The sequence below is a fragment of the Macaca thibetana genome, chromosome 14 (genome assembly GCF_024542745.1).
Source record: "Macaca thibetana thibetana isolate TM-01 chromosome 14, ASM2454274v1, whole genome shotgun sequence".
NCBI classification, from domain to species: Eukaryota; Metazoa; Chordata; class Mammalia; order Primates; family Cercopithecidae; genus Macaca; species Macaca thibetana.
In genome coordinates, this window is record NC_065591.1 from 28,659,513 (window position 1) to 28,672,184 (window position 12,672).

The following is a 12,672-nucleotide window of genomic DNA, read 5'->3' on the forward strand; positions in this document are numbered from 1 at the left end:
AGGTAGGAGAATCGCTTGAACCTGGGAAGCAGAGGTTGCAGTGAGCCGAGATCATGCCACTGCACTCCAGCCTGGGAGACAGACGGGACTCCATCTCAAAAAAAAAAAAAAAAAAAGGTAAAGGTAAGAAATTATAAAGGTAATTTTTTGCTATCCAGATCATTATGGAATATTAATCTCTTCCTTGGCTAAACACTTTACATACATTACCTTATTTAATCTTTTCTCAACAGCTTTTTGAAGTAAATATTTCTATTATCATCATTTCAGAGACAGAGAAACAAAGGCTTAAGTATTAAGATGACTTTACCTGAAAAAATAGCAGAGCTAGCAGAGAAAACCAGGTGAGCTTGACCCCAAAGCCCATTTTCTTAATCACTAAACTGTATTATTACACAGTAGCTGCCTGATATAAAGTTGGTAGAGGGCCTGGAATAATTATAACTCTTTCCTTCTGAGTCTTGTATTAAAGAAAATGAGACCACAAAAGAGTACTTCAAAGTTAAAATGAATAGCCCTGGTATTAGTGGTCTCTGCTTTAGGACAAATAATTTCTCATTTGATTCAAAATAGTATTTATTTAAACCACAGAAACTGTATGTATTTCTTCTGTGTTTTTCTAAAATGTTTTTAATTTTTAAAAATCAAGTTTTAACCAGATTTCTTTTTATCTTTACAAATAGTGAATTGTGTTGCCATTTTTGCTAGTAGTGAAATAGTTAAATCCTGAGGGTACACCCTGGTGGGTAACTCCCTCAACCATCTAAAGAGAGAGAGAGAGAGAGAGAAAAAAAAAAAAGGTCATAGTCAGTTACTCCCATTAGATCAGTGTTCATGAGAACATCTGCAGGCACACATACACACTCTCTTTACACTCAGCCTTCTGCTTGCCACAGTCATAGTGCGCAGTCAGTGAATCTTCCCCAGGTGCTGACAATTAATACCTGGTTTAGCGGCAAAGATTCAGAGAGGCGTGAGCAGCCCCTCTGGCTTTCAGGTAGGTCTGATACCTTCATTTCTACCAAAGCTAAAAAATGGGAGCCTATGTTCATAAACTTTAAGGGAATGAAGATGCCACACTTTGACAGTGTGTTAGTTACAAATGGATTTGGTATCTAGATAGGGAAGGGATGAGTAGAATTTGGAAAATGTGGGGCTTTCTGTTCTCTGGCAGCTTCAGGGATTTAATTCTTAGGCCTTTAGAGCACTATTATTAATCTTAGTACATAAATCGTTATCTGGCCTAAGTATAGGAAGGAAGATCTAATCCTGCTTTTACTGCCAGCAAAAATAAAATAATGTATGCCTCAAACCTGATTAACAGTGCAAGATAGTGTTATTCACACATTAAATGCCTGAAGTTACTTACATGAGGTTACCTGCTACTCTGGAGCAATCAGGAAAACATGGCCAGCACGGATCAGCAAGATTTAATGTTTCCGAGTACAGTATCTTTCTTTGGAAAAGAAAAAGTCGGTTCAGATGTGGGGAACTATAAACCCAGACCTCATACCATGAGTCCTTTTATTATACTCAACTATGCCCTAGCATCACAGTGAATAAATGAAAATCTCCCTGCTTAAGAATGTTAGCATGGGGTTGGGAAAATTGTATATATTTATTGGTCCTATATTTCTGTCCTTTACAAAGAATCTTTAATGTGTTGACCTTGAAACCTCCCTCAGCTGAAGAACACGGTCTCATTTTTTTAAATCTGTCTGTTTTATATAGCCTATTAAAAGGAAAATACTTCAGTAGGTTATTTTAGATATAGTATAATCATTCAAAAACTCTTTTTAAAAACCAAGATGTGACTAATACAGTCATATTGAAACCATGGAAGAGAAACAATAGTCTACTCCAGTGAAAAATATATTCAAGTCAATAAAGCAAAATTTCAAAAACTAAATGGGCAAAATAATGTGAAAACACTTTCCATATTCCTGTTTATTCTTTAAATGCATATATCATCTGGTTAAAGTGAGTAATCTAAAAATTACTCACACTTGAACTGTGTTCCAAGAGGAGGTAATTCATCTTAGCAGTAAGAAACTTTACCACCGTTTTTAGGGCCTTGAAATTATGAAATGAGCCCAAAGCAGGGTATCAAAGGGAAAACAGGTCAAAAGTCCTATTTCAAAAATCTTTAGGGGCCTAGACTAAGTTACAAACATGGACAATCCTCCTTACGTCTTGCCCAAGAAAATGTTTCTGTGTAATCTACAATAATCATGTTTTCACTTATAAGAAGCCAAAATTCCTAGAGCAACCTTAAAGTGAAACCAAAGGGCGACAATGAAAACATTGTTTTAAAAGCAAGTGTTCTTGAAAAATCCCACAAAGGGATTTTTCAAGTGGTAATGGAATCCATTACCACTGAATGGCTTGCCTTGTAGCTCAGAAGCAGTCACCACAGGTGTTTGAAACAAGCTGACTTTGGCTTCAGTGTTCCCCCTACCCAAATTGGAACAACTCTCTGATCATAATCACTCAGGCTGAGTGTAATCACCTACAGTTTTCTGAAGTGAGGGTCAATAAGGTCTCCTTTTACTTTCTATGAATAGCATTTTTCATAGTTGCTCAGATGCCTTCACTCATGTAGGCTTGGGTAGGCCATGATATAAATAAAACACTGCCCAGATTATTTTTAAGCAGGACAGGTTGCTGAATGTACAACTGAGGGAGAGAGGCTTGCTTTCATAACTTTGATAATAATGCTTCTCAGACACCATTTCCTCACCTGCTTTAATAACCCACCGGATAACTGTTAAAAGATCACCCCCTTAGGAGTCTCCCAAGTAGACTAAAAATAATAACTACAAGAGATTATTTAGCAGTAAATTACAGCTGATCTACAGAAATTCTTAAAGCAAAAAAAAAAAAAAAGAAACCCACCAACATCTCATTAGAGTGACCAGAGATTCTAAATAGTTCAAGGAATCTTTGCAGAAGGAATAAAGATAAATTAGATAAATTATAGTATCAACTAACATTTATTGAGTGTTTATGTGCCAGGCACTGTGCTATTTGACTTACACATGCTATCCCATTTATTTCTCAAAACAGCCCAGTGAATAGATACCAAGATTATCCCCATTTTACAGATAAAAATAACAGAGAGAAAAATAACTTGCCCAGGGTGGTTACACAGCAACTAAGTGTTAGAGCCTAATTTGGACTCAGAGAATTCAACTTTAGGGCCTGTCTATTTAATAAAGGTTAGACAAAGGGTGACAAAAGGAATAAAATATTAACTATCTTCTGTTAATAAATTAACTACTACCAGCACCCTCATCATATATGTTTATCCAATTCTTTTTAGTTCAAATGTTTATCTATCTATACCCATTGACCTGATTCCCAGATCCTAAAGCCCCTTCTCATCCTCTCCAACCTTATCAACTGCCATTACTGGCAGGTGCGTATGCACTAGACCTTACTTTTTGGTAAATTTTTTAAAAATCATAATAATAACTATCATCTACTGTGTGCAAATCCCTGTTCTAAGTGCTTTACGTACATTCAACTATTAATCATAACTGACATCAATATACGAGGTTGGTAAAATTATTATCTCAGTTTTCAGATGAGGAAACTGAGGCACACAGAAGTTAAAGAACTTGCCCAAAGTCATGTAGTTAGTGGCAGAGCCAGGATTTGAATCCAGCCAGTAAGCATTCAGAGTCCATACTCTTAGCCATTGTTTATACCGCTTTTGAACCACATTAAGAATTAACTCTTAAAAGTCAAGTATTCTGTACTATTTTGTTTCCTTTAATATTTGGTGCACAGGACTTCACACTGCAAACAGGCAGTGTATTCCACATCTCTCTAAGGTAAACAATAATAAAATAGAAATTTATCAAGCTTCCTTCATCTAGTAAATATTCTTTTTGTTGTAACACAAGTATGAAATCCTGAATAATTCAAACATTTCGCTTCTTAGTCCCTGCTTTCTTACTACAGAATTATTAAAGAATTACCTAAAAGTTTTTGGACTGGAAAGATGTGAAAAAGCCACTAACTCTATTTTCCTAGAATGAAGATGAAAAGGAGATGTGTTTAGGAACCTTCTCTGCTTCCCTAAAAGAACCCTAAAAACAGTAGCAAAAACAGTGAAGAAAACAAAGGGCCTTTTGTATTTCAATTACTAAATATAGAAGTGGTAAAAATCATTAACAGGCAATGTCTCCCCTGCACTCGAGGGATTCAAAGACCCATCTTTCTGTTCTGTAAGACAGTCACGGCTTTTGTAACCTCGGTGACCCCTTCAACCTCCCGCCCCAAGCACCTCCGAGGTCCTCAGGGGTGTAATTTTGAGTCGCGCTCCTAAGCATCCAGACAGGCAGGACGCAGTAACGACATCTCTGCCCGGAGTCCCTTCAGACTGCGGTCTCCAGGCAACCGCACTCCAACAGAAGCAGTTGTGCTTCCTACCGGGTCACCTGTTCAAAAGTCCCCAGGAGAGGCTCCAACAATACCAGGGTAGCGGTTTGCCCGACACCGCTCCGGGCGCTGCAGCCTTCCGGCAACCCGGATGTTGGGTCGGTGTAGCCACTCTCACCTCCCATTCCCTAGTTTTCCTCCTTGGCTCCCATCTAGTCACTTCGCACCTTCCGCTAGTCTTTATTCAGAGACACATTCCAGGAGTCCCCTCTCCCAGAGCAACAAAGACAGATTTCCAAAGCGACACATCCCAGAGAAAACGGATTCTTGGGAAATGTGGTTCTTTCAGCTGACGCGTGGTGACTCTTTAAGGAAAAGGACTACAATTCCCAGAAATCCTAGGGAGAATAGTTCGTGGCTAAAACATGTTCCAGCTCCTTGGATGGCATGGCAGTAAAGGTTCTGTGGCTCTTTACTGACCTAACTCCTTGGATTTTCCTCATTCAGTCCCACTGCAAGCGTGTGGGAGGACTTTTAAAAAATGCTATTTACATGTGAAGGAATGTAAATACGATGATTTATATGAAGCGATCTCTAAGTAATTTTATTTTATAATTCTTTCAGACAAAAATCTACATGCCATCAGAAAATATGTCTCTGCAGATGGTAACAGTAAGTAATAACATAGCCTTAATTCAACCAGGCTTCTCACTGATGAATTTTGATGGACAAGTTTTCTTCTTTGGCCAAAAAGGCTGGCCCAAAAGATCCTGCCCCACTGGAGTTTTCCACTTGGATGTAAAGCATAACCATGTCAAACTGAAGCCTACAATTTTCTCTAAGGATTCCTGCTACCTCCCTCCTCTTCGCTACCCAGCTACTTGCACATTCAAAGGCAACTTGGAGTCTGAAAAGCATCAATACATCATCCATGGAGGGAAAACACCAAACAATGAGCTTTCAGATAAGATTTATGTCATGTCTATTGTTTGCAAGAACAACAAAAGGGTTACTTTTCGCTGCACAGAGAAAGACTTGGTCGGCGATGTTCCTGAAGCCAGATATGGTCATTCCATTAATGTGGTGTATAGCCGAGGGAAAAGTATGGGTGTTCTCTTTGGAGGACGCTCATACATGCCTTCTACCCACAGAACCACAGAAAAATGGAATAGTGTAGCTGACTGCCTGCCCCATGTTTTCCTGGTGGATTTTGAATTTGGGTGTGCTACATCATACATTCTTCCAGAACTTCAGGATGGGCTATCTTTTCATGTCTCTATTGCCAAAAATGATACCATCTATATTTTAGGAGGACATTCACTTGCCAATAATATCCGGCCTGCCAACCTGTACAGAATAAGGGTTGATCTTCCCTTGGGTAGCCCAGCTGTGAATTGCACAGTCTTGCCAGGAGGAATCTCTGTCTCCAGTGCAATCCTGACTCAAACTAACAAGGATGAATTTGTTATTGTTGGTGGATATCAGCTTGAAAACCAAAAAAGAATGATCTGCAACATAATCTCTTTAGAGGACAACAAGATAGAAATTCGTGAGATGGAGACCCCAGATTGGACCCCAGACATTAAGCACAGCAAGATATGGTTTGGAAGCAACATGGGAAATGGAACTGTTTTTCTTGGCATACCAGGAGACAATAAACAAGTTGTTTCAGAAGCATTCTATTTCTATACATTGAAATGTGCTGAAGATGATACGAATGAAGAGCAAACAACATTCACAAACAGTCAGACATCAACAGAAGATCCAGGGGATTCCACTCCCTTTGAAGACTCCGAAGAATTTTGTTTCAGTGCAGAAGCAAATAGTTTTGATGGTGATGATGAATTTGACACCTATAATGAAGATGATGAAGAAGATGAGTCTGAGACAGGCTACTGGATTACATGCTGCCCTACTTGTGACGTGGATATCAACACTTGGGTGCCATTCTATTCAACCGAGCTGAATAAACCCGCCATGATCTACTGTTCTCATGGGGATGGGCACTGGGTCCATGCTCAGTGCATGGATCTGGCAGAACGCACGCTCATCCATCTGTCAGCAGGAAGCAACAAGTATTACTGCAATGAGCATGTGGAGATAGCAAGAGCTCTACACACTCCCCAAAGAGTCCTACCCTTAAAAAAGCCTCCAATGAAATCCCTCCGTAAAAAAGGTTCTGGAAAAATCTTGACTCCTGCCAAGAAATCCTTTCTTAGAAGGTTGTTTGATTAGTTTTGCAAAAGCCTTTCAGATTCAGGTATATGGAACTTCTGAACCTATTTTAAAAATCATAACATTGATTTTAAAAATATGTTTTTATTTTTGTTTTTTTTAAATGCCTATGTTTTCTTTTAGTTACATGAATTAAGGGCCAGAAAAATGTGTTTATAATGCAATGATAAATAAAGTCACTCTAGAACCTATACATTTTGAAAATATTTTACCCGAATACTCAATTTACTAATTTATTCTTAACTGAGAATTTCTGATCTGACTCTTTTTTATTCACCAAAACTTAAACACCCAGAAGCAGTAATAATCATCAAGGTATGTTTATATTTCTTATATGAGTCTTGGTAACAAATAACCTATAGAGTGGTTATGACAAATTTAGCCAATAATGAAATTAACACACAAAAGAATTAATTATTTTGTGCAATGTAACAATTCAGCAGTTGGCCAAAACTTAAAAGCAAGATCAACTACATCCCACATCAGTGTTCTTTATATACATTCAAGCAACCCCTTGGATTATGCTTATGAACAACTTAGTTCCTCATAGATTTACAGATGTAGATATAAATATAAATATACATATACATACGGATAGATAATGTTCTCCACGACATGAACGAAGAAATAAAGAATTTACATCAAGTTTGATATGTTTTCTTGAATTATTTGTGTGCATTTTCTTTAAGGATTTCCCCTCCCCATTATATGATGTATGAATGATGTGCCAAAGTCAGTCATTTTAACTAATTATTTGTGGGCATTTTCATGGAAAATTGAAGCCCATTGCTCTTAGTACTCTGGAAAAAGGAAATGAGTAAGAATACAATAAGAAAGGCCTACCAAATAAATCTCGTGGAGAATAATAATATTGATTATTTCCCAAAATAATATGTTAGAATTTCATCGCATTTACAGGCAGAAGATTTAAATAGAGGAAAAGAAATGTATTTGTGTGCGTGTGTGTGTAGTTAACATGTGGAGATTGCTGCCAGTGAATATTATAAAATCAGTGATCTTGCCAAGGTTTAATTAGACACTCGCTAGGATGAAGCTAGTTGAAATGACTGTTAATTTTAAGGTTTCAAGACATCGGTTGATAGCTAGATTACCTTAAAAACAAATTTCTTTCCTCCTGGAATATTTTCCTGAAAAAAAAAAAAACATTTTTCTGGAAAAACCTTAACTTAAGAGCTTCAGCCACAGTTACAGTGAAGACTCTTACTCTTCACTGAAAGGCTACAGTGTGTAAGGTACAACTAGCAAATTTAGGGGAAACATGAATTATACAAGAGATGAAACGCTGAAGCACAAGTTCTTCTGCTGACAGTTCCATGTGCCAGATACTGAAGTTAATTTTGATAAACTGAATTATGTTCACTCTGTTTCAATAACGTTGCTCGCTGAATATTCCTGTTGAACAATTGTTGCATGTTGATTTGGTCTTTTGTTGTTTCCATCACCTATGTAAAAATAATAAAATATAAAAATCTTCTGTTTATATTGATTTACTCAAATTATTAAGATATGTTACCTAAATAAAGGCAAAATTAAACTAATTTTTCCAGGGTCAGTCCACTTTGATTTTTTTTTCTATTTGTTAGTAGAAAATGGCACAAGTTGGAGCGAAAATATGCTTTACAGAGTCCAAAGGTGAAATTTCCCCAAGGAGTAGGTATATTCTGTCTTCTTGATTTGTCTGCAGTGATTTGGTGGCTAAAGAATTATTACCACATATTTATTTTGTAGCCAACGAATCCAGATATGGTAATCTAAGTGATTCAATTGTGAACTCACTGAGTTTCTTAGTCAAACTCAGATCTCACCAGCATAGCTGCTTTTGGGGGAGGGTGTGTGTGTGTGTGTGTGTGTGTGTGTGTGTGTGTGTCAACAGCATGCAAATTGGTTATACAGATTATATATTTGAGTAAAATTAAGTCTTTTTTATGTCATCTCAGCAATCAGTTTATTCGATGTGACTTTAAGATAATGTCGTTGCTTTTCTAATAAGCTAATGCAAACATTCAAATGAGCCACGTTAGAAAAGCAGACACCTATTTCAGCAATATTGCCTTTGCCAAAAATGTTTCAGGGACTCACATTTCAATCAATCACTTTCAGAATCCATGGTTCATTCCCTTGAAGATGTTCAACAGCTGTACCTCTTTCTTCATTAAAGATGGATTTAATTTCTGGAAACAGATAAGTGTCATTTGAAATCCAGCAGAGTGAGATTTTCACATTACACTACCACTTTAGGTCAAAAACAAAGTGTGAATACAAGCTAACAAAATGGATTTTCTGATATGGCTTATGAATGGGTTTTAAAGGAAAGTCCCAAAATTGTTTGCACAAGACTACAGGAGTAGTATCAAGAAATAAGTATATGGCTTCCCAAGGTAATCATTTCAGGTGACTATACAAGTCTGTAAGTACAGGTGAGTTCAATGTTTTAGGGGAAAGGGAAAGTATAAAGAAAAAGAAATTGTTATTCCAAAGGCTCTGGGGAGAGATGAAGCTTGTCACATTTGAAGAACTGAAAGGTCAGCCTGGTTAAAACACAGTAAACAAGTAGGGGTGGAATGGCATGAGCCCAGAGAGCCTGGCAGGGCCTAGGGATCCAATTTTTCATCAGTAAAATAAAATCACTAAGGGCCAAGCACATTATTATAAACTGAAAAATAATGTATACTCTTGTTATATGTGTATTCAAAAACATAGTTTCATTATTCTCTATCATTGTGAAATAAATGCAGACACTGAGTAAAAATTATTTAAGAGGGTATTTGCCAGAGATTTTACTATAATAAACATACATAATACACATTCCAACTGACAAATACAAAATCTAGACCACACATCATCAAGGACCACATAAAAATATTTTAGGTAGCCTAAGTTCTATTCACTCTTTATATCCTAGTTTAGATACCTCCTCCCTCTAGAAGACTTCTCTGAACCCCACTATCTTTTACAGCTTAAATACTCAGGGTGCAAGAAATAAACTTGGCTGTATTTTTCTCTAACTCAGCTTACATACTATTATGAATCTCTTTGACTGTATGCTGGAAATATAATTTCAACAATTTTAGAGTTCTACCTATCTTCACCCAACTTTTCATCCACGTTCCAGGGAGAAATATAATGCTGAGTTGTCAGGAGAGGGGTGATGAAAGGTGAAGTATCCGGTGCTTAGGGTCATCTTTCCTCCTCATCAACTTCAGCTACAGCATCCATCGCCATTATCAGACTTGGAGGATGATCCTGAATTGCAGCTCAGTCTTCACTGCAGGTCGTCCTTATGTCTAGCCCTCTCTAAGCTGCTTTCTGGTCTCTAGTGAGCTAACATGATGACAAGGAGATCATTCTGCCTCTTCCTTTCCCAGCATGGCCACAGTTCTCTGTTTGGGACCATCTAGGAACTTGTTTATTTCTGTACCTTTCTTGTGCACATCCTACTACTGTTGCAGCTTTCTGGACCACAGATTCTCGTCCAAACTATCACTGGCTAAACACACATCACCAACATTTCACCTCTGGATGTTACTTGTTTCCTAAGCTCTATCACGGAAGATGCACATCCCCACTGCTCCCAACTCCCAGAAACGAATCTGGGATTCCTAGTGCTCTCTCCAACTCCACAGCTCAGCCCAAGGTATATGGTATGAAGAATTCTTTTCCCTGGGACCCACACTGTCTGCTCACTCCATGTTTGTCTCAAATTCACTTCTCAAAAATCTTTATCTAGGCATGGAAACAGTTTCTTGTCATGTTGCTTACCAAATACATGTTGATTGCGTGAAAGAATGACTATTGAATGACTGAGGGTGTGACAGAATAGCTCTTACTCATCAGATACTCTTCAAAACATAATGCTAATATTTTCCATTTTTTTCCATTTCCCCATGAAGCATAGACTATTTTTCCTTTTTCTTTTTTCTTTTTCTTTCTTTTTTTAGATTTCTTTCTTTTTTTAAGATATGGAGTATCACTCTGTCACACAGGCTAGAGTTCAGTGGCGCCATCATGACTCTCTGCAACCTCTAACTCCTAGGCTCAAGAAATCCTCCTACCTCAGCTCCCAAGTAGCTAGAGCTTCAGGTGCATACCACCATACCCAGCTAATTGTTTTATTTTTTGCAGAGATGGGGTCTCCATATCTTCCCCAGACTAATCTTGAACTCCTGGCCTCAAGCAATCCTCCTGTCTCAGCCTCCTAAAGCACTAGGGTTATAGGAATAAGCCACTGCACCAGCTTCCTAAGCATAGACTTTTCACACTCAAATCTTGGATAAAAGAAAGATCTAGGAGGAAAACTAGTCAAGTACTATCTAGCAGTATTATACAACACAGAGTCCATCACATCCTCCTTGGTGCTGCTTCAACGCCTTGTAATTATTTCTGTTGTTACACCTAAATGAGTTAAAAACTACTACTTGGTAAGTATTCTAAGTGTCTGGCTCTTCCAACCAACTATGAGTTTCATGAATACTAGAACAATGTTTTTATAATTTTTATGTCAAGTACTTAACATAATGCCTGGTATGCCTTAGGTAACGTGTTGTTAAGCTGAATTTAATTAAATACGTTACTGAGTTGTATCTGACTTTTATTGTGAGTAACCCAAGTGATGTATACTTTTTCTAGCATAACACTAATTGTACTTTGCTACATTTGTTATAACTACTTATAACTTATCTTTTCCTCCTTTTATCTCTTAGTTCCATCATGACAGAGATCTTAATTATTTATTATTGAATCTCCAACATCCAGCAGAGTGACTACTGCTAAACATACATGTGTTTATACAGATATGGCATATATATATATACACACACATATATATACACACACACACATACACACACACACACACACACACACAAAGAGAGAGAGACAGTAAAAACTTAAAGCAACTAAAGAAGCAAGGGATATGAGCTTAAAGGAAACCAACAAACTTCTGGCTGATGGCAAAGGTAAGAATAAGAAAATATGTATTAGGGTAATTAACACTAGCTGCAATAACGAAAACTCTCAAACACTTCAGTAAGTCATTTAAAGTTTATTTCTTGCTCACGGAAAATCCAATGCAGGTGTTCTTATCAGGTTATTCACCTGAGTGACTCTCCTCCAAGATTTGTCTCAGGGATCCAGGCTTTTTCTCTTTGGCAACTCTAACATCTCTATCTCCATCATGTGTCCTCAAGACTTCAGATACAAAAAGAATAAAAGAAAGAAAGAGAAAGAGAAAATGTGGGGAAGGCACATTCACTTGTAAATATTTCAGCCTGCAAATGATACATCATTTTCTCTGACTTTCATTGGCAAAAGCTAGTCACATGGCCCCACCTAGATCCAAGAAGGCTGGGAAATGTAGTTTAACTATGTGTCTATAAAAGGGAATTGTAAGTGTCAAGCATTTAGCCAGCATCTAACACAGTAGACATTTTAAACATTCCAGCTGCAATAGCCCCATTTGCCCTGAAATAGTAATGAAAGGTACTAGAATGGCTCTTGTAGGCTACAAACAAAAGTACGTGCTGTGTGATACGGTTTGGCTCTGTCCACACCCAAATCTCATCTTGAATCCCCATGTGTTATGGGAGGAACTGGTGGGAGGTAATTGAATCAGAGAGCAGGTCTTTCCCTTGCTTTTCTCATGATAGTGAATAAGTCTCACAAGATTTGATGGTTCTATAAGGCGGAGTTTCCCTGCACAAACTCTCTCTTTGCCTGCTGCCATCCATGTATAAGACATGACTTGCTCCTGATTTCCTTCTGCCATGATTGTGAGGCCTCCCCAGCCATGTGGAACTGTAAGTCCATTAAATGCTTTTTCCTGTATAAATTACCCAGTCTCAGGTATGTCTTTATCAGCAGTGTGAAAATGGACTAATATACAACCTGTGCATACTCATTGCCACTGCTTTTATTACCTTTTATTACCTTTTGCAACCTCCTAACTGGTCTCTCTGCCTTTGCCTTGTCTCCTTCCAGTCCTCTAACTGTGCTGAAATGACAGCGAACATTCAAAAATAAAAGTCTGATGTT

General features: G+C 37.7%; 3 protein-coding genes across 35 annotated transcripts in view; 2 read left to right on the forward strand and 1 right to left on the reverse strand.

Moving 5' to 3' along the window:
* The window catches only part of IFTAP (intraflagellar transport associated protein), a 59,608-nt gene extending 54,854 nt beyond the window's left edge, over positions 1 to 4,754 (reverse strand). Inside the window, exons 1-3 of one of the 7 annotated variants that reach the window (XM_050759455.1) lie at positions 4,292 to 4,539; positions 3,984 to 4,034; positions 1,370 to 1,456 (exon numbers count right to left, since the gene is read on the reverse strand). The gene's annotated coding sequence lies outside the window, so the exon portion shown is untranslated. Of the gene's footprint in view, positions 1 to 1,369; positions 1,457 to 3,983; positions 4,035 to 4,291 lie in introns of all 7 variants that reach the window. The other 6 variants (XM_050759454.1, XM_050759449.1, XM_050759453.1 and 3 more) reach the window with 6 other exon arrangements.
* COMMD9 (COMM domain containing 9) overlaps positions 1 to 12,672 on the forward strand; it is a 1,186,740-nt gene that overhangs the window by 867,977 nt on the left and 306,091 nt on the right. The gene's annotated exons all lie outside the window — the stretch shown is intronic.
* On the forward strand, positions 823 to 7,266 carry RAG2 (recombination activating 2). The gene is made up of 2 exons (XM_050759434.1): positions 823 to 997; positions 5,011 to 7,266. Exon 2 carries the CDS (start codon positions 5,023 to 5,025, stop codon positions 6,619 to 6,621), a length of 1,599 nt encoding a protein of 532 aa, XP_050615391.1. The 5' UTR covers positions 823 to 997; positions 5,011 to 5,022; the 3' UTR covers positions 6,622 to 7,266.